The sequence below is a fragment of the Nylanderia fulva genome, unplaced genomic scaffold (assembly GCF_048542155.1).
Source record: "Nylanderia fulva isolate GAGA-0341 unplaced genomic scaffold, ASM4854215v1 Scaffold9, whole genome shotgun sequence".
Classification (NCBI taxonomy): Eukaryota; Metazoa; Arthropoda; class Insecta; order Hymenoptera; family Formicidae; genus Nylanderia; species Nylanderia fulva.
This window is the reverse complement of record NW_028191026.1, coordinates 28,459-53,684: the sequence shown is the minus strand read 5'-3', so window position 1 is coordinate 53,684 and position 25,226 is coordinate 28,459. Positions and strand designations below refer to the sequence as shown.

General features: G+C 30.0%; 2 protein-coding genes across 6 annotated transcripts in view; one reads left to right on the top strand and one right to left on the bottom strand.

Moving 5' to 3' along the window:
* The window catches only part of LOC114946452 (ADAM metallopeptidase with thrombospondin type 1 motif A), a 40,407-nt gene extending 32,894 nt beyond the window's left edge, over positions 1-7,513 (top strand). For all 4 annotated transcript variants that reach the window (XM_029322943.2, XM_029322941.2, XM_029322942.2 and 1 more), the window contains exons 27-30: positions 421-746; positions 1,176-1,312; positions 1,753-1,946; positions 2,445-7,513. In XM_029322943.2, coding sequence (XP_029178776.2) covers positions 421-746; positions 1,176-1,312; positions 1,753-1,946; positions 2,445-2,534 — 747 coding nt within the window. In that variant the 3' untranslated portion in view covers positions 2,535-7,513. The remainder of the gene's footprint in view (positions 1-420; positions 747-1,175; positions 1,313-1,752; positions 1,947-2,444) is intronic.
* On the bottom strand, positions 7,156-25,142 carry LOC114946405 (uncharacterized). Of its 2 annotated transcripts, none has more exons than XM_029322867.2 (5): positions 24,714-25,142; positions 23,507-23,635; positions 21,341-23,341; positions 20,762-20,927; positions 7,156-20,115 (listed from the first exon to the last, which is right to left on the bottom strand). In XM_029322867.2, the coding sequence occupies exons 1-5, from the start codon at positions 24,777-24,779 to the stop codon at positions 19,901-19,903; spliced, it is 2,577 nt and encodes an 858-aa protein (XP_029178700.2). In that variant the 5' UTR covers positions 24,780-25,142; the 3' UTR covers positions 7,156-19,900. The 2 variants fall into 2 exon arrangements, with proteins under 2 accessions (XP_029178700.2, XP_085345901.1); XM_085489775.1 differs by lacking the exon at positions 24,714-25,142 and adding an exon at positions 24,301-24,363.
* Positions 25,143-25,226: the final 84 nt, after the last annotated feature.

Sequence of the window (25,226 nt, the reverse complement as noted above, 5' to 3'; positions counted from 1 at the left end):
TCTTCAAAGAAATTGTACAATATCTTTGTTACAATTAATTTTAGTGATTTAAGTAAAAATAATGAAAAACAACTTGTATACAGGTTATTGTGGTTCAAGACTAAAAGTTGAAGGAAAGGAGACATAATTTTAATATTAATTTTTCAAAAAATTGATTTATTTAACACATTTAGAGAAATTATATATTGGTTGTTTATATAAAAAAAATTATATAAATATCAAGTAAAATATGTGACGTAATAAAAATTAAAATTCATGTCTCATGTTTATACAAATTTATCATGGTTTGGACTTATTTATAAAATTAGATGGAATATCTTCTTCTATTTAATTCAATAAATCCTGTCTCATCTAAGAGTTTGAAGGAGACAGACAAAGAAAAGTGCTTTAATGTCTTTTTTCTTTCTCTTTCTATTTCAGTGTAGTCATCCTTGTGGACGGAAAGGCCGACAAATCCGTAAAGTTTATTGTCACGATGTAATGGGCAAAAAGGTTGCACGATTTCATTGTCCAGTCGAATATAAACCGCAACGGAAGCGTAAATGCAATCAGAAGAGATGTGGGCCAGTCACTTGCCTCGAAATTCAGAAACGACTCAAAGCCACCACGGACGGTGAATATCCATTATTTATTGGTGGGAGAAATATGACAATTTATTGTCATGGAATGTCGAGCGTCGAGCCACGAGAATATCTGACATTGCCAGCTGGCGACAGCGAAAATTATGCGGAAATTTACGACAAAAGGTTGGTAAACTATTCTTTTTCATTTGAAGGATTATTATTCTTTAATTACGTCGATTTATTTTACACATAATATATAATCTGTATTGTCCTTATTTTTGTATCCATATTTTTCTTTTTTCGTATTTTGCTATTAGTCTACAAAGAGATATGTTGTTATATCATTTAAAAAAAATATTTTATCTTTCTATCTTTTTTTCTCTCTCATCCTTTTCTCTTTTTTTCTCTAAATTCTAGAATTTAGAGAATGGAATTCTTATTTATCAGTATATATCCATTTATTCGAAATATTTTGTTTTACTACTATTTCACTTTATTTTGAATAATGAATATATATTGCATTTTATTCTCGAAATATTATTCTTTATATTGTTTTCCTATCGATCAATAAACTCCTGCGATATTATTTAATAATAATTTAATATAAATCAGGTTAAAGAATCCACACACATGTCCGTTTAATGGTCAAAGGAATGATAGCTGTAATTGTGTGTCTGAATTGGGAACAGTTTCTGGTAAAACAATGTTTAAAAGAGTACGCATTGATCCTACGAGACTCTATATTATAGGTAAGTAATTTAAAAAATTTACACGATTTATTATATAAAAAATGGTATTTCTATATGTATAACATTTATGACTCGAATTATTTGTATAATACTGTACCACAGAAGCTTTTTGAACAAAAATTAGTTAGTTTTACAGGAAAATATAACATACAATATATATATGATGCAGTATATTATGCATATATGTATATATTAATAACGTGACTTATTCGATTTAATGCTTAAAGTTTAAAAAGAAAAAATTTTCTCAACAATTCTGTAATCTTATAACAATATTGCAACAACGAAAGTATGCGCAACGTATTTGTTATTTTAAAACTTTGCAACGAAACATTATTTTCTTTCCATATTATCTCTATGCACGGGTATAGGTCATAAAATAAATTACCTCATATAGAATTGATATTTATATTTATACATTTGAATTGTTTTATGTTTAGCAAATGATTACACGTTTTCGTGGACGAAAGGAGTGAAACGCGTAGAGTATGGTAAAGCCGGTGATTGTTATAGTCTCATTGATTGTCCGCAAGGACGTTTCAGCATCAATTTAAGAGGAACCGCCTTGGGATTATCGCCAGCAGTTACATGGGTTACGGAAACGTCGAGCGCTTTTTTCGCGATCAATAAAATTGTAAGTAAATAGGAAAAGGTTTGCCTTACATATCATGTGAGGCGAAAATAAAACTTGAAGTTTTGCTATATATATGTACCTGTATAGATTTTATTGACCAACAGTCATATTGTTGGCCTTCTTTCTCGATATACTTTTTGCAATATATTTTTCTTATAAAAGAGATTTTTTAAATTCTGTTTAAAGAATTGATTTTAATAACTTGTTTAAACTTACATAAAAATGAGATAAATCATTTTATCTCTTTTATATCGCGTGTACTAAGCTTTTTTTAACATATTTAAATATTTAAAAAATATAATCTCTAATTTCTCTCACTTGTCACGTTAAAAACATTAGCATTGCATATATTGTTACATTGTTTTATCAATTAAAGCGTTTTATCAATTAAAACTTTATTTCAAAGAGCATATAATATTTTTATTTGCTTTTATAAGTTTTGATATTTCTTGTACTTGTCTATATGTATATATAATAAATTATATTTACATTATTTAGAATAATCAGCGAATTCTCGGTAAATGCGGCGGTTATTGTGGCTTTTGTAAGCCGAAGACAGGCCTAAAACTGGATGTATTACCTCCCTAGTCACAGCCATCAAGTTTTCGTACTACATTTATTTGTTTTATACAACCCGCGACATGAGGCGTGATATTATATTTAACCACCGATTTGCTTTAAACTCGATTAGTTTCTTAGTATCTTTCGGCAATTATATGTACATACGTATGTACACACCCCCCTCCACACACACAAAATATTATATAGTATAATATATGTATATGTATGTATGTATGTATGCATGTATGTAGGTATGTATGTATGTATATGTATATCGGATAACGATATTGAAATTAATGGATTGACGAGTTACGAACCGATAAATGCACATGACATAATGTATAAGTATCACTGCCATTACATGTGCGATTATATAAAAATGAACAGATATTTTGAGATATAAAGCCTATGCTGTTTTGAACATGTATTATTTATATACGTTTAATGATGATTCTTAAGCAAATGCTTTCTAAATTTATATAGACTTTATCTAATAATCTACCTATAAAAAGTGCATAAGAACAAATACGTTTGTGACATAGCATAGAATGATCGTTTTTAAAGCATAAAATTTGTAGACAAAAATTCCTATTTTATCTTTACATAGTTGCAATAGTTTTCTCCCTCTTTATTTATCAAGTAAATTTTTATCACTATAAAATATAGATGGAAAAAAGTATGCAATGTGTCTGCGCATTTAAATATGTAAAGATATATTTGTGTCAAATTACAAACGTATAATTGTGCTGCGGTTGTAGAAAATATAGTGTCTTTCTATGTAAAAAGAGAGTAAAAGATATGAGATAAAAAAGATAAAAGGAAAAAAATATTCTCTATTCTTTGAAATATTTTTGAAATTTCTCTTTTCAATTTGAAACATTTTATTTTATTTTTTCCATAGATTGAACTTTCAACAAATATAATATTAATATCAAAACTTGATCGAATATTATTTATATGTATTTTATATACAAACATGAAATAATGGATAATGACATCATATTCTACAAACATTTTACGATTGATGTGCTCTCTTTCTAATTTTATGATTCTACAGTTTGCTTTTATCGTGATTCACTGCCGTCTTTTTATAATATGTTTTATCAATTTTAAAAAGAAGAAATATGTATTAAGAAAAAAAATCGATATTTTATTTTTGTTTTTAATAATGAAATCTCGATATAATTCACGGTATATTTAATTAAATCGAATATTTTAACATTCTTGTAAAAAAAAACAATTAACGACTTGTAGTTTTAGAAAGAAAGAAGTGTGATCGAATTTATGTACATTTTATTTCTTATGTGCAATAAGCAAGTAGAAAAAAAAACTTGCAAAATTTGTTGAACAAATTTGTAGGGGATATTTTTCTTTCACTTAAATCTCGTAGAAAGAAAAGTACTATTTGTCTTATATTTTATCGAAGATAATTGATCACACTAATATTAATAGGAAAGAAGGCGAATAAATCTATTATATAGTATTATAATTCAGGTATATTAATAAAGTATATAGTTTGAAAATGGTTTAAATTGCGATTTTACTGTCGCTATAACGAATTTGGTTCATTCAATTCAATTAGTAAAATTAGATTTTGTAAAATTTACTCTCAATAATATTCAATTGCAACGAAGATGTGTATAAAATATTCGGGTTCCATTTTCTACTAGCTGCAGTGCGTATAAATGTATTACATTATATACTGATGGGAATTTATGAAATTTGTATAAAGACAAATTATAATATTTATACTATGAAGTAATAGTAAAATCTATTAACGAGCGTCAATTGAAAGCACACTGGTGTATCAAGTACGCCCATCATACATAGTTTTCACACTATATTTATCAAATGGAATATAAAAAACTGAGTGAATGTGTACTATGTGCACTCAATCGAAATTGCGGTATGAAAATTTAATTGTATTTTATCGTATCAGCGCTAACTTTGAAACAATGTTAATATCGATTACCAATTAGTCTTTATATACATTACAGCAGCTAACAAGATTGAGTAGTATATAATAATAAGTAGTTTTGTTAATTTTATTGTTTGTCGTTAGAGTCGCGTCATTAAATATATGTATGTTGGTCCATTTATTGACCATTTTGTAATTAAAATTGTCTATTGGCTGTATAAATATGTGTATTTGATAGACTGCCATAGTTAATATTATTATACGTATACGTATGTATATGTACATATACACACACACACACACATACACACACATGTTTATATAACGAGTATAATCCGCCACAATCTTTTGGCCACATTGTAGCATAATAAGATATATGTGACAGAAATTGTGCGATTTTATAAAAGTGTAACGCGAGTATAAATGCATTTTTCAGCATTTTAAAAGTGCCAAAATTAACGATATTAGTCGCGATAATTTGGATAATGTTATATATTACAATACGTTCGATATTTACTGAAAAAGTCTCGTATTAAGTTAGTGAAGCTATAGCGATAAATGATCTGTTGATAGGTAAATCAATATCGAGATGTTTTGTAAATTGCGTGTATTATTAAAGTAGAAGTGTTATTATTTCGCGTATGTCTTAAATACGCTCTCCAAAACGTACGTTTAATTCCAGTTTATGATAAGGCATGTATAGCATTCACTATAGAAAAATATTGCAACATTCTCAATTCAACTTTGCGACAAAGATAGTTTACAAGTAATCTAGCATGCGAGAAGAGGCACTCTTTATGAATTTATTATATATAATATTATATAAGGGCAGCTAATTGATCGATTATTATTTAGTAATTAAATACACATGGAGAGTTGTTTTATAATTTTATATATTTACCACAATATTATGTATTGTGTAATGTATGTTAAAAATGTTACAAGTATTCCAAGATTTATTAGGTAGGCATTTTTGGTCATGATAACACATCTACTTTTACATGATATGTAGAGAGTAGGTCCGATTGGACCTGCTATATTGATATTCTTTACTATTACAGTTTTTTTAAAATCTCTTATCAATTTAGCAAAAAGGACATGATATATATAATAATTTTCGAATAATTAACGATTCGAAATATAAGAGACTTTTAGCAAATTAAACTCGAGAAGTGTAAAATATATATAAATAATGGTAACGTATGACACCCTCGGGATCAATTTTCAATTCTGATTTTATTTTTTTTGTCGAATTATTTAAAGTTTATTTGGAAAGAGATATACATATAAAATGTTAAAAGTTGAATTCGATAAAATATTTCTGATTGTTTTTTTTAATTGAATTTTTAATCGATATAGTTGAGTTGGTCCTAGTGCAATTGTTAAAATTTGTAGCGAAAAAAAAGAATATCGATAATCAATATTTTACCTTTTATACATGTCATATCACTTTAATGAAAATTATCTATTCGCAAAAATAGATATATTTAATTTAGTTCTTTTTATATATAGTTGATGTGTAACTAGTTCAGATTTCTTTTAACGTAAAAGCTGTTTCAACTGCCAGTTTTGTAATAAAATTCAAATGCTTCAACGAAAAGTTATCTATTAAGATAAGATTTATAATAAAGTTTTAGACGCAGTTGATTGATTCGTAATTAATGAAGTTTTAGACTGAAATTTTTATTCCTTGTATCCGCAATTTCTGATCTTGAAATTTTTGTTTTTGTGAATTATAGAATTTACAAAAAAGAAAATCTCAAAGTTCAGAAAGTGCGGATACAATAAGGAATAAAAATTTCAGTCTGGAACTTCATTAATTACGAATCAATAATCAATTGCGTACAAAACTTTTATTATGAATCTTATCTAAATAATTGACTTTTAAAATAATTTTTTTAGATTTTATAACGTCTAGCATATGCGTATGTACGCATGACATACGGCGTTTCATCTATTCCTCTCAGTAATTTTATATATAATTTTTTTATTGCCAATATCAAGAGTATTTCTTTACTTTTATGTGCAATTGTATATCTTGTACAAGTTTTACATAAATGTCCGTCTCGAGATGTTTTTGCTTATTGCAAAGATTCTCGAAGAAAAGTGTGTACAATATATTGATACATTTTTTTATAATGTAAAATGTAATTGTAAGAATTCTGTATGAACCAGTGTATATGTAAATTATTGAAAAATAATAAGTCTCTGCCTGTGCGTAGAATAATATTGTAAATTTATTTCTTGTCTTAACATATATATGTACATACATATACATATATATATATATATATATATATATATATCATGTGTTGATGTTAATTTAACATTACTGCACATTACTATCAGCTGTCACTGTCATGACAATGTCACAGTAAAAGGCTTAAATTTTGGAAGAAATGCTCACGAATGTTTTGAAATAAAGAAAATCGATTATATACGCATATGTTAATTGAAAACATTCGTGAGCATTTCTTCCAAAATTTAAGCCTTTTATTGTGACATATTGTCATAATGACAGCTGATAGTAATGTTAAATTAACATCGACACATGATGTGTGTATATATATATATATATATATATATATATATATATATATGCACACGTTGGAAACTACTATAAGCTAAGAATGTCGTTGTTTAACACAACACATTATATATTGTATATATTTAAAGGATCAGTGCGAATTAAAGAGGGGTCTTGTAATGAACAAACATATGAACAACATGTGAACATGAAAGATACCATTTATTTATAGTTTATAAGAATGAACAAGTAAATTTACGTAGGAAGGACACTTTGAGTAAAACACATTTACTAATCTCTCTCGTTCGAACATAACAAGGAGATTAAATAATTAAAAAAAACAAATTATTTTTTTTTCTAGATTTTGTTGGAGCAATATCACGCTCTTTAAGATGATACATTATATTATTAAATGTTTCTTAAAGCGAAAGCACGTAAATACGTTGTCTTTTATTGATTACATTCATACACGTGTGTATACACACAGACACACATACATACACAACTCACACACATTAAAGCGTACAAAGAAATTATACAATTGATTTCGGAGAGATTAGGGCGCGTCACAAAAAAAGACATATGCCTTTTTTCCAAACTTTCTTCTACAATGTAATCCAACACGATGGGCGTTCAATGAACTAGTAAAGTACAAATAGGAGTCCCATACGAGAGAATACATTAAGCTCAGATTTATATATACGTATTTACGACTACTTTTACGACTCTTATGAAAATGTGATTTTGTATGCTCAATTTTTTGCATCACACAAATCACGCTAGCCATAATCTGATCTTTTTAATTCGGAGATTACTACATATCACGTGCGTTTGAATTAATTCTTAAATACTGGCGTCATGATTGTATGAAATTTTCATATTTTAGATAATATTAAAATAAAGTTGTTACAAGATGGATGTTATTAGTACTAAAGTGAAAATATACTATATATAATATATGAGATTATTTGAGCAAATAAAATAATCTTTTATACACACACACACACACACACACACATATATATATATATATATATATATATATATATATACGTATATGTATATGTATGTGTAGTGTATAAAAGCTTTTATGAATTGCATATAATAATGTGGAAATATATCGCGCGCTGGTGAATTATGTACGTTATATATTATAAAAATACGCGCCAATATTTAAGGATTCGCAAAAACGCAGCACGGCTCGGAAAAATGCAATTGCGTAAGTGAAATAAAAGTTGGAATTTACATTTAATTGTGAAAATCCCATCATTTTTACTCAAACTGTCTATACTGGGAGTTTTTAAACTGTCTATGTGAAAAATTATTTCCGTCAGAGACACCACAAAAAAAACTTTCAAAAGATGAAATTTTTGGCAGCAATGGAGAATATATATGTTATTAAATATAAATTCATGACACATTATGCTATGCATATTATAGTCGCATATATGCGCTTTTTAAGCACTCTTATATTATATTGTTAGCACTGACGTGGAGTGTCGATGAATTTCACGTGAAATTTTCATTAAACTTTTTCAAATTAATTCTGCCAAAATTAACCCGTTACGAGATATAACAAATATTATCGGTACTAAAACAAATAAAATAATTTTTTCATACATCTGTGTATTGTTAAATGTATATAATGTATGTAATAACTGTAATAATTATTATAATTATAGCCTTTATCAATTTTAACTTAATTTTTATAAAGATATATATTGTATAGTGCTTAAGGATTAACATTACATAATCGTTATGCTATTTAAAAGAAATGCGATATAAAAAATGTCGAAATGTGAATTTTAAAAGTTTAAAGAAGCGTTTACGTTTTTCTGCCGAAAATAAAATTTGTTTTTTAATATTTGTAAAAATAAAAACGTGCTACATATACGCACATATATTTATATTTCTGATTATAAAGATTTGAAAATTCGTAGAGGGAGAACTCTGGAGTGACTTTGATATCGCGACATAATTGACATATTATACATTTGTCAATTGAAAAGATGGTTCTTGCTCAAAATTTGCTGTTATTAACTTTGCAGTAGTGACTCACTGGTGGATGCCATTTTTTCTCACACAATTAAAATATTTATCAATATAAAAAAATGAACATAATTTTCTTCATTACTTAAATTCTATTTTTCATACATATACAATAATATACATATTTTTCATTTAAGTATGCAAATATGTATATTTAATTCAAGTGTTCTGTGAAAAATGTCCATGCGGAAATTTATCACTTTCACGTCATCTGTAACATCATTGTAAATGACATTATTACTGCTACAGAAATACAGAATAGAGATGGGAATTTCGTCGTAACTATTATCATGTGTTCTATCGTGATTAAATATATAGACGGAGCATTGCCTATCTCTCCTTATAAATAAAGAACTTGATGTCAACAAGCTAATGAGACACAACAGGAAATGCATGGATGTACTTTCTCTTTCTCTCTCTTTTATCTTTTTTTCTATAGACATATATTATAATAGAATGAAAGAGAATGTCCGTGCATTTTTTGTTTTGTTCGGTTTTATCATACCAGAATCAGGATGCTCTAGCATCAGTCAATAACATATGCTCCGTCTATTCATACTATACATACATATATATGTATATACATAATATGTATGTACATTACACACACACACACACACACATACACACATACACACGCACACATACATACATACATATATATATATATATATATATATATATATGATCGCGATCAAACGTATAGAATGGTCCACGTTGTTCGTGCTACTACATATGTATATATACTTAAATTTAAATCAAAGACGATATGTGCGTATTGCATATCGTTTTCAGTAGCAATAAAACGATTTGTTTGAGCAAGAATCTATAAGACATTGTTTCTTTATTTCAACTAGCGAACTAACAATAAGTCTATGCGATTGATATAAACGTTTGTGCCGTGCCGCTTCGATGTCTTTCACGAGAAATTAGTATACGGTGTTATCAGATATAAATTTGCATGTAGCCACACACAAATAGGTGTATACATATTTAAAATGTCTCTCTCTTTCTCTCTCAATCACAATAAACGTATTCTATATAGTGATATATTTTCCATCTTGATTTATGCAACAGATTTGTTATCTTATTTTCTTAAAAAATTTTTCTAAATATAAAATAAAAATAAGTCTTTATTTTTAAATTAAATAATTTTTTTCTTTTTTTATAAAAAAAGAAAGATACATTGATAACAAAAAGTTTAATAACAATTATTTTAATTTGTAAAAATTATAACCTTGAATTATGTTTCTTTTTTCTTTTAACCGAAATTTTGAATAAAGAGAAAAAAGAGAACGTCATATATATTAATATATGATCATTAATATAATAATGATATATTTTGTAATTTTATATATTAGATGCATATTTTTCATTATTTATTATATGACATAGATGCAATAACTGATAGATAGGAATCTCAGAAAGTGAATATAATATACATATAATGCAAATCTATTTATAGATAGACTACATATATATAAATAAGGCTGATTGAAAAAATAGATAAAAAAAGAAAGAAAAAGGAGAGAAAGAATCGATTAGCCTCACAAAATTTTCTTTCGAAACTTTTTCGAAGCAACAGCATCACATTATATTATACACGATCGAAGAACCAATCTGCTCTGATTCGATCGAAGATTCTGATTTACAGCCTATAGCTCACTATAGCTCACTATAATTTGCTCGCGTTAAGAATACAATAGGTACGATATACATTATATATTGACAATCATTACGGCAGATGCTATATATATATATATTCTATGTTATATAGGCAAATATCCTATTATATCAACATACACACAAACGCACGCACGCACACACATACATCTACGTATGTATGTATGTATTGTATATAATTAGGTACGGTTTGTGCAAGGTAATCGTTGTGTGACAAATAGTAGGACCGACTTTTACACGCTCAAACAACAGATGTGTCTTTGAATAATGCTGTTTCTCTTTTATATACTTAACGAGAGTAAACGATTCGAGAGAAGATATCTGATGTAAAGTATATATATATATATATATATATATATATATATAATGGTCTTTTGCCACAGCCTATCATCTATCAGCCTATATATACATATATATCATTCAACTGTATTATTATTCATTATTACACTGCTTCAGATCAATATAGTATTACAAGTATATACCATATTACAATATGTGTTACACAAAAAACATTAGTTTTCCATCTTACTTTCCTCACGTCCTATGCATAATAATTTCAAATACTTTTCATTCACCTTTTTTCATTTCTTTTCCTTTTAGTTCGATAAATGTTCGCTATTCGCATTTGTAAATGTAGTGAACGTTGACGAAATAAAATTTATATATACTGATGTTGGGCCAAAATATCGCGAATAGGACAAAGAGGAATCCAAAGGCGTATCCAAATGTTTCTTACTTTTAATGCATTTTTTGTTTCTTTTTCTCTTTCATGTCTAACTTTGCTTGGAGGAGGATTGTCATTTGTTTCGATAATAATCGCGCGATAAATTTTTCAGTTACAAATCACAGCCTAGAAGCATTGAAATTTTTACAGAAAACTTTGAAATTTCGCGTTTCGAGTATTCGGCCGATTATATTAAAAGTTATATATTTTACAGTAATATTGATATACACACTCTGCATATGTAGAGTGGATAAGTAAAAAAAAATAGATTACAAAAATGCTGATTTCATGAAAAAGAAAAAAAAAGAATTGTTTCAAACAAACAGTTGCAAGATTTGGAAATTAAGGATATTTATAGTTAGATATAGCTGATCATATTTTGATGGTTGCGTTATTCGAAAATAACAATGACGGTTCTATCTATATGTTTAACCAGAACTCGATTCTTTTCTATTAATAATACTTAAGCCATAAAATTATAGCCAATCTTAATTTTAATACGAACTTGTTAATAATAAGAGACATGAAAAAAATAGAGGAACACGTAATATTTTTCATATGTTTTAAATGGAAAATCGTCTTAATTTTTTCTCTTAGATGAAAACTGCAATATAGATATTAATTTTACAATTTTTGTCCAAACACAAAAAGAGTAGATCTTGATCTACATTTCAATGTAATCTTGATCTTTTTACATTATAATCATCAAATTTTGTCTCTTTAAATCTTGCAACTTTTACTTTTTTTCTAAATGAATGCTTTTACAGAATTAATTTATAATGTTTCGCTCTTTACATGTATATATATATATATATATATGTATGTATATACATATATATGTATACGCGCGTACACATGACTCGCGCACATGTGCTCGCATGTACGAGAGCCATTGCGTCTCGCTTCATCCAAGTACATTAAAGATTATTGTAGCGCAATCGTTGTACAGTATTCATTTTTTAATGGTCCACAAACCGAGCACTTTCGCTCGATCTCGTCGACGTGACTAGGCCGTTTACGCCGTTTATTTTTTTGTTTCCTCTCCCTCATCTGGGACATACATCTATCGAGGTGGTGTATACATACATGACACGATTGTCATCTTTATTAAATTTGAATCACAAGCGGAAAGAGGATCGATATGTTGCCTTTTTGTTCGAGACACGCTTTAAGAGAGTCAGGTCGCTTCAGCGAATTGCATTTTACCGATGACACGCATATCGAAGCTTAAAAGATAGTACTCTTTTTCTCATTTGGTCTCTTCATATGCAATTTTCGATTGTAATGAAACAAGGCCACATGAAGCCAAAATGCAAAGTTGCTCAGTCTGTTGATTCAAAGTCATCGCGAGATTGGAAAAAGCTTTCAAACTATATACGTAGGATTATTAGGACCCCTTTGCCTCCCTCCTTTCTTCTCTGATTGACAACTTTTAATCTTAAAATCTATTTCGGACGTGAATGTTTGTAAATTACATTTATAGACAAATAGTCTGTACAAGTTACATTTTTAAATAAAAATCGAACAACTTATTACTAAACTTTATAAATCCATCTTTTTTATTTATTTTAAATAAACGGAGATTATGAAACTTTTTAACAGCGCATACATCTATAAAAAATTGAAAGAAAAGCAAATAAATTTTAAGCGCATAATTGTGTATGCAATTGACACATTTTGCTGTTAATTTATATTTATAATAATAATCTCAATAATTATATGTAAAAATCTTCACTGCATTTGTATCAATAGTTAAAAAAAAATGAAAAAACCAAAAACCCAGAGATATAAATATAAAATAAAGCACGAAAAAGAAGCCAAAAATAAAAATAAAATTTTAATTTTCAAGGCTCCAGTTTAAATATTGTTGCCTATATAATCGTTATATAATAATATGACAAAAATGTTTAAAAATATCTGACCGTTACATTATTTTTTACGCATTGCACGCATTACATGCGTAACGAATCAAGTGCAAAGTGCATGTCTAACGCAACGAGCCAAATGCCATTCTTCGGATTTAAAAGACGTTGAATAAATAAATTCTTATTCGATTTACTTTAAATGTTAACTTTTATTCGCTTCATCGCGAAATTAACTGGACAGTGTCTAACTGTATAAACGACATATGAAATTATTGAAACTTTTTACTCGATGAATAAATTCTACAAATCTATTTCTATAAATATTGAAACTGATAATAGTTATTGAAACGTTAAATATGTATTTAAGATTAGTTCTCGTATTTGCTAAAAAATAGGACTATTACATTAACGTCTCAATTACATATATTATTATGAGATTTATATAGAGACAAATTCGTAGAAATTATTCGCGTTAAACGGAAAGTCTTTGAAGCATTCTCTCCGATGCTAATTATACGACGAATTATATCCATATGACCCGGAGGCTCTCTCGTCGACGAGTTTAATCGAGGATTTTCAGTAAGCTTATGTAACAGCTATAATTAGAAGTGGCATCATTACGAAATAGGAGCACATGTTTTAACATATAAACGGCACACGAGTCGTACATACGTGTCTCAAGACAAACAGTTAACGATATATCTACGCAAGAGAGACTCGCGCCTTGTTTCTTCTTCTTTGCGTAGAGAATATAGACCTATTGCTTATCTAATACAATGTTATGTAAAGTGAGCGGCAATGTGTTACGAGTAAAAACTGGCCGGCAAGAAAGCACCATTCCTCATAGACGGCCGAGCGATAATTCATTCAACGCTTTTGTTTCATGTAGCGTAAAAATTACGCTTTATTCTTTCGATTCTGGTCAATGTAGGCCAAGTATGAATTGATTGAAAATTGCCTTTAATTTCAGTGAGTTCAATTTTCGATACAAAAAAAAAGAGAAGACGTTTTTCACCAATCGTTAGATTTCATTTATTGCGAATAAAATGTGTAGAACTTGCGTCTACACAGCATCCGCATCTAAACTCGCCGAAATTGTATTAAAATTTCAATCTGCTACGCTATACATACACACAACGATATGAGCAAAAAAAAAACAAACAACGCGATGGAAAGAATTATTCATAGTGGATGCCGTCTAATTTCATAATTATTAGATATCTAACATTGTTGGATAATTAGGAAGCTTCAGACCTGAGCTTATTCGTGCCATTTTTAGTCACTTTGGGCCGATAACATATCTAGAATATTAACAATCTATTTAAACTACGCTACAATCCATCTACTTTGCTCTATAGTATTTGTTCGCAGTTTTATTTCCGATATAAGCGGGAAGATGATTGCGAATATCATTACACAAAGCGGAGCTTAAATATCTACTAGATCTCAATATCAAACTTTAATTTTTTTTCTTCTGGCAGAGATTACAAAGTGTGTGTGCGCGTGTGTATGTATATGTGTATACGCGCATGTTATTTCAAAATATGTCCAGTTTTTTACCATATTATATTTTTCTATAATAGATTCTGACCAGTTTCAAGTTCTTCTCCAAAAAATGTTTCGTATACTTATTGTGAAATAAAATATATATTAAGTGCAGATATATATTAAGACAATTGAGAAGAAAGTACAAAATATCAAAAAATAAAACATTTTCTATTGAACGTAATCTACTGACCTTCAATACAATGAGCGGATACTACTTTTCTCTTTTTTAATCATATTAAAAATGTGTTACAATTGCAATACGTTGCAAAGTATAAGCATTATATATATATATAACAAAGATGTTTACAGCAAACCTTTCAAATGTAACACTGGCGATGAGTTCGCTATAAGAAATAATATGGTTTTAAAACAGGACATATGGTTAACATACGTTTATACATACACTTGACATTATATCTCAACTTTCATTTCACATTGTTACCTATATATGTATATTCTTTTTCTTTTGCCTATTTATTCCCTACGATAAATATACAATCGCAAAATTAATACATGATATTATATGCAACCAAAAACGGAGATATATTTCGAGATGATGCTAATTATTCTCGTCATTTCGATTCAAAACAAAAATTCCTTGGAATATTTATTTACACACTCATCTCAAATTATTGGTAAATTCAAGCAATGCAAAGAGATTTGAGAAAGTATATTAAAAATTAATTATATATTAAATAAACAAATAATAAATTTATATAATAAATTGTTTGTGTATGTCTGTGTGTAACACATTATAATAATGCAAATTTATAACATGAGTACGTCTTTTACTCTCTATTCAAGCTATTTAAGCGATTTAAATATTGCTAAAGTAGAGAGAGAGAGAGAGAGAGAGAAAGAGATTGCAAGTCAAAAAAAACTTTGAGACTATGTACGTATGTTCGACTAGTCAAGAGAATGCATGTACTAATTTAATACTAAATTTTTTTACATTCTTTAGGAACAATTGAACGAGTAAAAACATATTAAATAACTAAATAAAACTCAAACTATAAAGTTTATACAACGCATACGTAAAAGTTGAAATTGGCTTGACCCAATAAAAAAATGAAAAATATAACTAAAAATATAACAAACTCATTAAAATTTTTAAATATTAGTCAACATATCTCAGTGTTATAAATACTGATCGTTTAAAAAAGCTTTCGCCACTTTAGAATATAATAAAGTGGTCGCGTCAATCAATAACTATAAACGTACGCACAACTTACAAACTCAAGTTGCAAGTAACAAATATATATACCGCACCTTTCGCAAACAATGTTCTCGCGACGAGTCTTTCCTAAATAAGAGAGAGACAAATATACTTTCGAGAAAAATAACTAGAAAAATAATTACAAATCAATCGCATGCGCATTGCCAGCTCGTTACCGTTTCGGCGCTATGTACCAATCATAATTTAACTCTATCCATTTCAACATACTCTCAATCCTTCATCGATCAAATATTATTTTCAAATTTTTTAAGAATATTTTCATGATATTTAATAGCGGACGAGATCGCGATTCTGTTAAGATGAGAGATATGAATTTCGATATCGTGTTATTGATACGATCGTTATCACGAGTGCTCATCGAGAGCTTTGTTTCGAATTATGCATGACACACACACACACACACACACACACACACACACATATACATATACATATGTAGAACCAAGCAATCCATCTGCACATTATCAAAGTTGATAGTTTAAAATTAAAAAATAAACAGTGTTTGTTTATCTAAATCTTTTTTTCAATGTATCGCATAGTGAAAAATTGTCATTATAATATTGAGGAAGACACTAAGAGAAATTAATTATCTCTCTCTAAATTTAAACTATCAATTTGCAGCTTCGTTACTACAGCAAATATTTAGCACGTAATTGCTTGGTCTATGTACATGTGCCGTTTGTTTTATACAATACATGTAATGATAGTTTAATAGTTTTATATTTAAAAATTGGTCAGTTTCTGCCATTCTCGACTATATTATTACAAAACCGCTTTCTTTACACACATATACATACAAACATACATACATACACACAGATATATATATATATATATATATATATATATATATATATATATATATGCATATACGCGTTTATATCATTTTATCGCAATGAGCGCGCACACACACGCACACACACACACGCACACACGACACACGCACGCACGCGCGCACACACAAAACATACGCATACGTATGCCTACAATACGCAATATGCAAATATCTTTAACAACTTTCTTTTTCCGGTATATTAAGATAAACAAGTAAAACCATTCAAATTATTTGATTAAACTCTTGAGGAAATTCACAATAACGCTTCTACTACGGAATAATTGTTACACATTAATACCGAAAAAACTTGTTAATTCTATACGTGTATTAAATAGTAAAAATCTTGAATCAAAGCCACTTTGTTTTAAGAATAAGATCACAAAATGTATAAAGTATTAAATATAATATAGAATCGAATTTCAATTCAAGTTTTTCAAAAACGAGATTAAAAAATTATTTTGTAAATGAAAAAAATGTGCATCGAGAGAAGCCAATGTCCATTTAAGTCTATAAAAATTCATTTAATAAACAATATTTTTCGCAAAAGATGAAAATGTCATTGGTTCAAGATTGCTATATACATGTATATACAATTTACATTGATGTTTATTACTTGAAACAAGAATAATCAATATTATTCTGGTGGTTTAGAAGAACATAAGGGAGAAAACATTTCATCTATGGACTCGATATGTCGATTCTTATATCGTCATTTTTAAAGATGTAAAAGAAATTTTCCTTCATTAATCAAAAAGTAATTATTTATCAATAGCGTGTATGAAACACTATATCTTGGGCATCAACACTGAATATTGTTGTAAAAGCGCGAAAATTAACATTTTCACTGATATTTGCGACAGTATTCAAGGACCGGCAATTATACGCAAGTTGTCGACTATGGCAGTGAATTTCATAAGTTCAAACAGTTGGAAGTTGATTTTATTGCAAAATGATTACCGAATAATTAACATTATTAAACATCAATTAAATTGAATATCTTTTGAGCAAAAAATGCATCTATTACTTGTAAAATTTATTTGCAATATATGCGATTTTAAAACTTGAAATTGATTAACTTAAAAGTTAGAGAGAAGGACTTATTCTTGCTACACACAAATCTTTCAATTTTAATTTTACTTCTAAATCTGGTCGATTGTACTAAATTATTGTTTCCACTTTATAAAACCACCGAAAATACGTTTGATTATTCCAATTTCTATATCGATATGCGTACGTATATGTATGCGTGCAATCATATGTGTGTGTGTGTATGCATATTTGTTTGTGCGTGCATAAATTTGCAATAGTATTGTAATATTGCATGTGATTTAAATGGGATTGTCAGATACACATCCATATTGTATTTTCAATGTTTTTGCAGCGATACCGTATAATAATAAACTTTATACGTTTTAAAAGATTTCACCCCCCCCCCCCCTCCTTCCAACAATACACACATAAACGCACATTTTTCTTGTAACACGTGAATCTTTGCGGTTTTTTCAGAGAATAAAATATAAAGGAATCTAAATTAATCATACGGATTATAAATTAAAGATAAAAAAGTATCGCAGCAACAAATATAATTAAAGAGCTTATTCATAAATAATACTAAACTCTTGAAAAATATGAATTTAAAGTGATTTGTGTTGGGAAGAAATGAAGTCTTTGTACAAGCTCTTCAATTCACAATAATACGCGAAAGAAAAGCACGTAGTGTTCTGTTAATCAACATTTGTTACAACTATACGATTATTCGCGCATTATTTGCGATCTCATTTGTTGTTTTGCTCGCGACAATATTACAATAGCGCGTGTATTTTTTTTTCTTGTACAATACAAAATAAATAATAATAAGTAGTTCGTGAAGCGAAAGAAACAGCAATAGTATTGACATAAATTAAGAACACGCTTACATATTAATGTACATACATACTGTACTGTGCAGATCATTTCTTAAATGTCTTTATATATTAATGTGGCTCTCGTTGTGCGTATCTTGTAATATAGATGGCTTTTATCTCGCACATATACGTATCGAAAGGAACATATGTATTCTTTTTTTTGTATTCGTAGGAGCGAGAATACATCCGGAACAATGTCAATATAATGGAAAAGTCTGGCGTTTTACTCTACCATGTAAACAACATTTTAATATATATATAATATATAGTTCGTGTGTAGTGCGTACGATTATAATCGCACTTACACCTTACGAAATATTTAAATCTTGGAACATCTACTACCACACATTATAGGTCACACATTCAAGGAAGGCCACATTGAGCTAATCTAACAAGTTACTGCCGAACATTTTAAACGAGTACATCGGCGTCTTCTGCCTAATTATCCGCCTATTTAACTTAAGTTATATACATACATACATATATATATATACATATATATATATATATATATATATATATATATATATATGTACGTATGTATGTATATAATAAATAAAATTGTACGAAGAACGATTCTTTTTTTCATCACACTTCTAAACGATGTAATACATCTGAGCAATCTCCTTCTTGTTGTCAACGATTTAAACACGATTGATACTGCTTTCGGTTTATTTGTGTAATGTCGAATAAAAAGCAGATATTTTACACGCGATAGAGATAAACCGATGAAGGATAAAGGGCAGTTTAGCGAATCTTGCATCTAAATCGGTGTCCTCGAGAAGTCTAAAAGTCATGTTACATTGTCGTAAGCATTAAAATACGTACGGTAGAAAACTATGGAGTTATCGATAACCTGTAAAAGGTTATTGCATGCGTTCCCAAAATTCCGTTTCACTCTTGTTCATTCGTGCGTGTTACTTTGTGTGTATCGCGAGTAAAAGTCTCGAATTTAATGGGCGGCATTTTGTTTCAACAGTAAAATAATCATAAACACCAGCAAAAGCTTTTCAAAAACGTAATACTATACGTAAGTAAAAAGCTGCTGGACTCGATTTAGTACTTCAAGATGAGCGATACCGAGTGAATTCAGCGCAAATTTGCTAGGTATTGCTTGCATAATCGTCGGTTTCGTCTTTCATTTGACTTTCATTATGAACTTGTGTCTCAAGAACCGGATCCTTGGGAGTCTCGATGACTTTCTTCTCTATATCCAAATCATAGAGTAGGGTAGCTTGGAGCGCGTTATACATACCGGTCCGCGCGTACCGCGACGCCTTTGTCAGTTCGTGAACGCTTCCAGCCAAAGTCAGAATATCTGGACGCACGCACATATACATAATAAATTAAGAGATATTCAAGATATATAGCAGATATATCATACACGATCAGAAGTAATTTGAATCGATGGTAGACCTGACTTTACTCTTTGCGATATATTATTTTTTAGTTTTAATTGTATAACATATATAACATTGGTGTACATATATTTGCAAAGGTTCTACTTTTTCAAAATTAAAAAAAAAAGTTAGTATTTTTGCGGTTTTCACGAAAATACACACAATTCAATAAGACTGGAAGCAATTGAAAATATAAAACTTGAAACAAAAATTTTCTTCCAAGTTTTCATCTACAATTTTAGAATTCTCAACAAGTTTTCAAGAGAGAGTTCCACCAAATATATTTAATTAATGTAAATTTTGAAAATTTGTAATAAAAAATAAAAAATTGTTTGGATTATAGTTTTTATCTTCAGGTCATTCTTTTGAGTTTTGAGGTACAGGAGGATAATGATTAACATTCTCGTATGATTATCCAGAAACTAATTAGCCGCATTTCATTTTACCAATTAGTCGAATCAACGCACGTATTAAATCTCCTTATATATATATATATATATATTCGGATGTTACTTTTACGTTAGTTTTATTTATAAAAACTCTAATTTCATACTTAATACTCACCATTATCATTATATGCTAAGATGCAATGAGGGTTCTCTTTCTGACGTTTGATAGCATTCGCGATCTCTTGCTTACGACATTCTTGAACATATTTAATAGCTTCCAGCCAATATTCCATAGCTTTGTGTACGCGTTGATTCATCGTGGTCCCGCGTAAGCGTTCCATCTATTTTGCAAAGTTGAAAAGAATTATATATATGTATATATTGTGCATAACACATAAAAGTTGTACATACGGATACATACATACATATACATACCTACATACATACATATATATATATAACATGAGAATTATTGTACATGTATGTAAACGATAAATAATTGTAATGATTACAAACGAAAATATTTTTCTCTCTATTTATTAGACAATTGCAAATCATTACAAATTTATTGTAAATTTATGTTTTATTTAATTTTTGTATTATTTATTTCATTATTGTTATTTAAGTATTGTTTTATTTAATTTTTGTATATGTGCAAAAGAAAAAATAAAATAAAAAATAATAATTTGCAATAATCTAAATAGAGAGAATGATAACACGTTTCTCTTTCTTTTTGCGTAGGTTTTTTACTCACCTTTGCTATTAATGTAATAACACGGGCGTGTTCTCTTAAATAATCAATTATCAAGCGATCCACTCTTGATGGATTTCCCTGAAGACGTGGAATAGGTATGTTATTTGCGCTGGTTACTCGTTTTCCTGGAAAATGCGCGGCCAATCCAGCCTCACATTTCTTGCGCTCCTTCTCCAATTGCTTAAATTGTTCGTACGTTTGTTCGAGATTGAAATGCAATATACTCGAAGGACCTGTCTTTCTAGCTGAGCCATTCCCATTTCTAAAATTCAGATTGCCTCCGTAAAGAGCGGAGAATAATCGCGGAACAGGATGAACCGGAACAGAAACCGGCATTGCTGACGGAAATGATCTCACAGTATTTGTACTCGATATCATTCCTGAATTAAAAATAATATCAGGAGGCGGGATCCCGGTTGGAATGCTCTGTATTTTCGATATATGGTGTCGTTGTTTCAAAATATGATTGGACAAGGCAGTGTCCTTGTCCAGTACAGATCTCGCAATACGATCGGTCAACTGACTTGCCGAGGGAAAGGCTATTTCCTTAGCCATGTCAAATCCATCCACATTGTGGTACGCATTGTTCAGTTTAGGCTGCTTCAAGTCGTTGTGATAAAATGCGGAATTTTGTAATATCTTCAAAGTATCGCCACTGCTGGCAGTGTACTGTTGATACTGATGACAACCATATTTGGCGATAGGCTGATACAAGTTACGCGAACTCAGATTCTTTGGAAATCCTATCGGTGAATAGGTTTTGGTTTCGATAAACTTTGATTTTGGATTTATCATCTTCAGTAAGCCATTATCAATTCTACAATCACTAGGGAGACAAACGTTCTCGTTTGTGTCTAAATTACTCGTCGAAGATGCGATAAAGCTATTTGTACCAGAGGGATAATACGTGATTAAGTTTTTGTAATCTTGGTCCACAGCTTGATCCATCAATTTGTAGCTACGAGTTTGCGACTGTTGCAAGAACTGAATCTGCTCGTTGGGTATGCTAATACTCGTCATATTTAATCTAGCGGTATCGTCTCTAGCAAAGTCGCCGCTGCCACTATTGCCTTGTATACCGCTTCCGAAACAAGTGTGTAAAGTTGTCGTATCAGCAGGCGAGAATGGTTGTAACGGCGAGTTGGATAAAAACCCGGAATCGGCGCTTAGATCAGTCATCGCCGAATTGGGCCTATATCCAGAACCAATGTTATTGCTAACATTATACATATCATGCATATTTATAGTATTACTGTACGAGTTGAATGATGCGCTTTGTCTCGTACTGTTACGATAGTCTAACTCGTTGATGGGAACAGAATTTGGTGAATCTAAGTGAGTCAGGTTTAACGCGGCGGCGGCAGCGGTCACATTGAAATTAAGATCAGGTTTGACGCAATTTGAGATTCTCGAATAATTTCCAATTATGTCGCCTCTGCAACCCATCGAGGGAGTCACGAATGGTTCCGTCCAGTTGTTCGATTGCGATTTATCGTAATTCGAGCCCGTTGTAGTTGTTGACAACGCATTGCACGACGGCATCATATTCGCGCTCGTGTACATCGTTCCATCGTTCGAATGTATAACGTGAGATCGAGGATCAGATGAATACGATGCTGATGTAATTTCATTGCTACTCTGTTCTATGCTTTGCTCAATACATGAACCGAGATTCAGCGTTTTCAAGTCGTTGCAAAGATTCGTAGGCGCGTGATGATATTCATTCTTGGTATTATTGTAAATATTGTTTGTTAACTTGCCGCATGGATAACGAACTCCCAAATGATGTATATAATCGGTTAGATAAGTATCCGAGCCATCTTCAATTTGATTGGAGCAAGACGTGCTGAACTCTGCTTGGTAATGCGTATTTCCGCTGTTGTAGCTGTTAACGCGACAAGTATCGCTAGTAATGGAATCTTCATCGAGAATTTTTGATACCAAATCGTTAACCATTGGATTATTCAAGTCTTGACCATCTTCATCTTCAAAGTTATTCATCTGAAATAAAGACAACCGTGCAACTGACAAATTATGCATTAAATGATGGCGATGACAATATAAATTTGCAATAAATAATGTATCATATTGCACATGTGTATGTGTGTGTATCGAGGGAGGGGGAGAGAAAATATGCAATATGCAATTTTTATACATATTACTTACATTTCTTTTCATGCTGCAACCTGTTAAGTCGTAGCTCCATTGATTGTAGTCCACACTATGCATACCCTTAGAGTAAATCTTTCGTGGTACTTCCAACATACTGTTACTGTGTTCGGTCTCGTTATTCTTCTACATATGAAAACAATTGTCGATGTAACATTTCAGACGAGCTTGTTTGACATGCATTTAATAAAATGATACGCGTAATTTAATGATGTAAAGATGGTTTGTCATGATTGTAACAACTTGAAACAAATATAAACATTTCGAATATTGTATTTTATCAGATTAATGACGATGATAAAGGAAGTCAAAATGTAAATCGAGCAATGTATAACTATCGATTGTTTTCAAAGGACACAACCCCCCATTGCGAGACGAAAAGTTTAGTGTACATGAAAATATAACGCGAAGTCGAGTAGGTGTAACATAAATAAGTACGTAATGATTGATAAAGTAAAATGTTGAGAAAATCTTGGAATATGGAACGCGAAGAGCAACTATTATCAACAACGTAATAATCGTTGTCACACGATCGTGGCTGCACCGCGGCGGACAGATCCACTCCAATAATATGCGCGAATATACATACATATATATAATATACATTACATACATACATACATACATGCATACATACATACATACATATATATATATATATATATATATATATATATATATATATACATATATATATACATGTATTACTATCGTTGGGACAAGTGATGGCAAACGTGGGAGATTTTATTGTTACTATTTGCACTTTTCCAAGCAAAACGCGGGAAACTCACGAGAAATTGTCATTTTTACGTTTAATAACCGCTTTGAACAATTGCGGATCGCATTCTTCTTCCTTCTTTCTCGGATGATACTAATGTATCTGTTCTTTCCAGTTACACTTTCTTGCAAATTCTCTCCTTTTTTTCTGACAAAGTATACATCCGCGCGCTCGCTTACTCACACACATTCAAATATACACACGCGCGCGCATTATTATGTGTATCATACATGAAAGTGTAATGTAACTAAATGGATCAAATCTAGGATACATATTTCATCGAAACGCCAAAAAAAGACGAAAGGAAATGTTGATTTATCAAATGAATAGCGATAGAGAACTATAAAGAGCCACACATAAATACATAACATACATGTATATATGTATTACATACACACATCCACACACAGATGTATATTAACTCACCTTATTAACGGCGAAAACATTGTTGTCGACAATCGCGGTTAAATTATGCACTTCGGACAGAGCCATTCGTTAAAAAAAATCTCGGACAGTCACTATCATCACCGATATTACTCCATTGCCATTCGCCATTACTTTTTCAGCCCTCTTTTGTACAGGAATCAGTTTCAACCATTTAAATCAGTTCCTAAGAAAATTTTAATCAATCCTAATCGTCACTATCAACGACTGTCGCTCGCATATTTTGCGTGCACTCTAATACACCCACTTTGACGCACGTCGACCAACACCGCACTGACCTACATGAATCTCAAACCTCGAACCGCAACACACATATAGATTCGGCATCATAGTGTGGTTTATGAGTTTTTTTTTATTCTGTAGATAGTCTAAAGCCCGTATCAGACTACGGATTAGGATTAAATTGAAATTTCACCAATCAGAGCAAAGTTTACAAGCTTGAGATTAGTTTTCTTGATTCTGATTGGTTATATTTCAATACAATCTCAATCCTAA

Bases quoted from the DNA above. Each gene is read 5' to 3' on its own strand.
- LOC114946405 (XM_029322867.2), bottom strand. From the start codon at position 24,779: ATGGCTCTGTCCGAAGTGCATAATTTAACCGCGATTGTCGACAACAAT. The intron at 23,636-24,713 runs GTGAGTTAATAT...TTTCATATGTAG, and splicing joins ATGTTTTCGCCGTTAATAAG to AAGAATAACGAGACCGAACA. The intron at 20,116-20,761 runs GTGAGTATTAAG...GCGTGCGTCCAG, and splicing joins CTTAGCATATAATGATAATG to ATATTCTGACTTTGGCTGGA.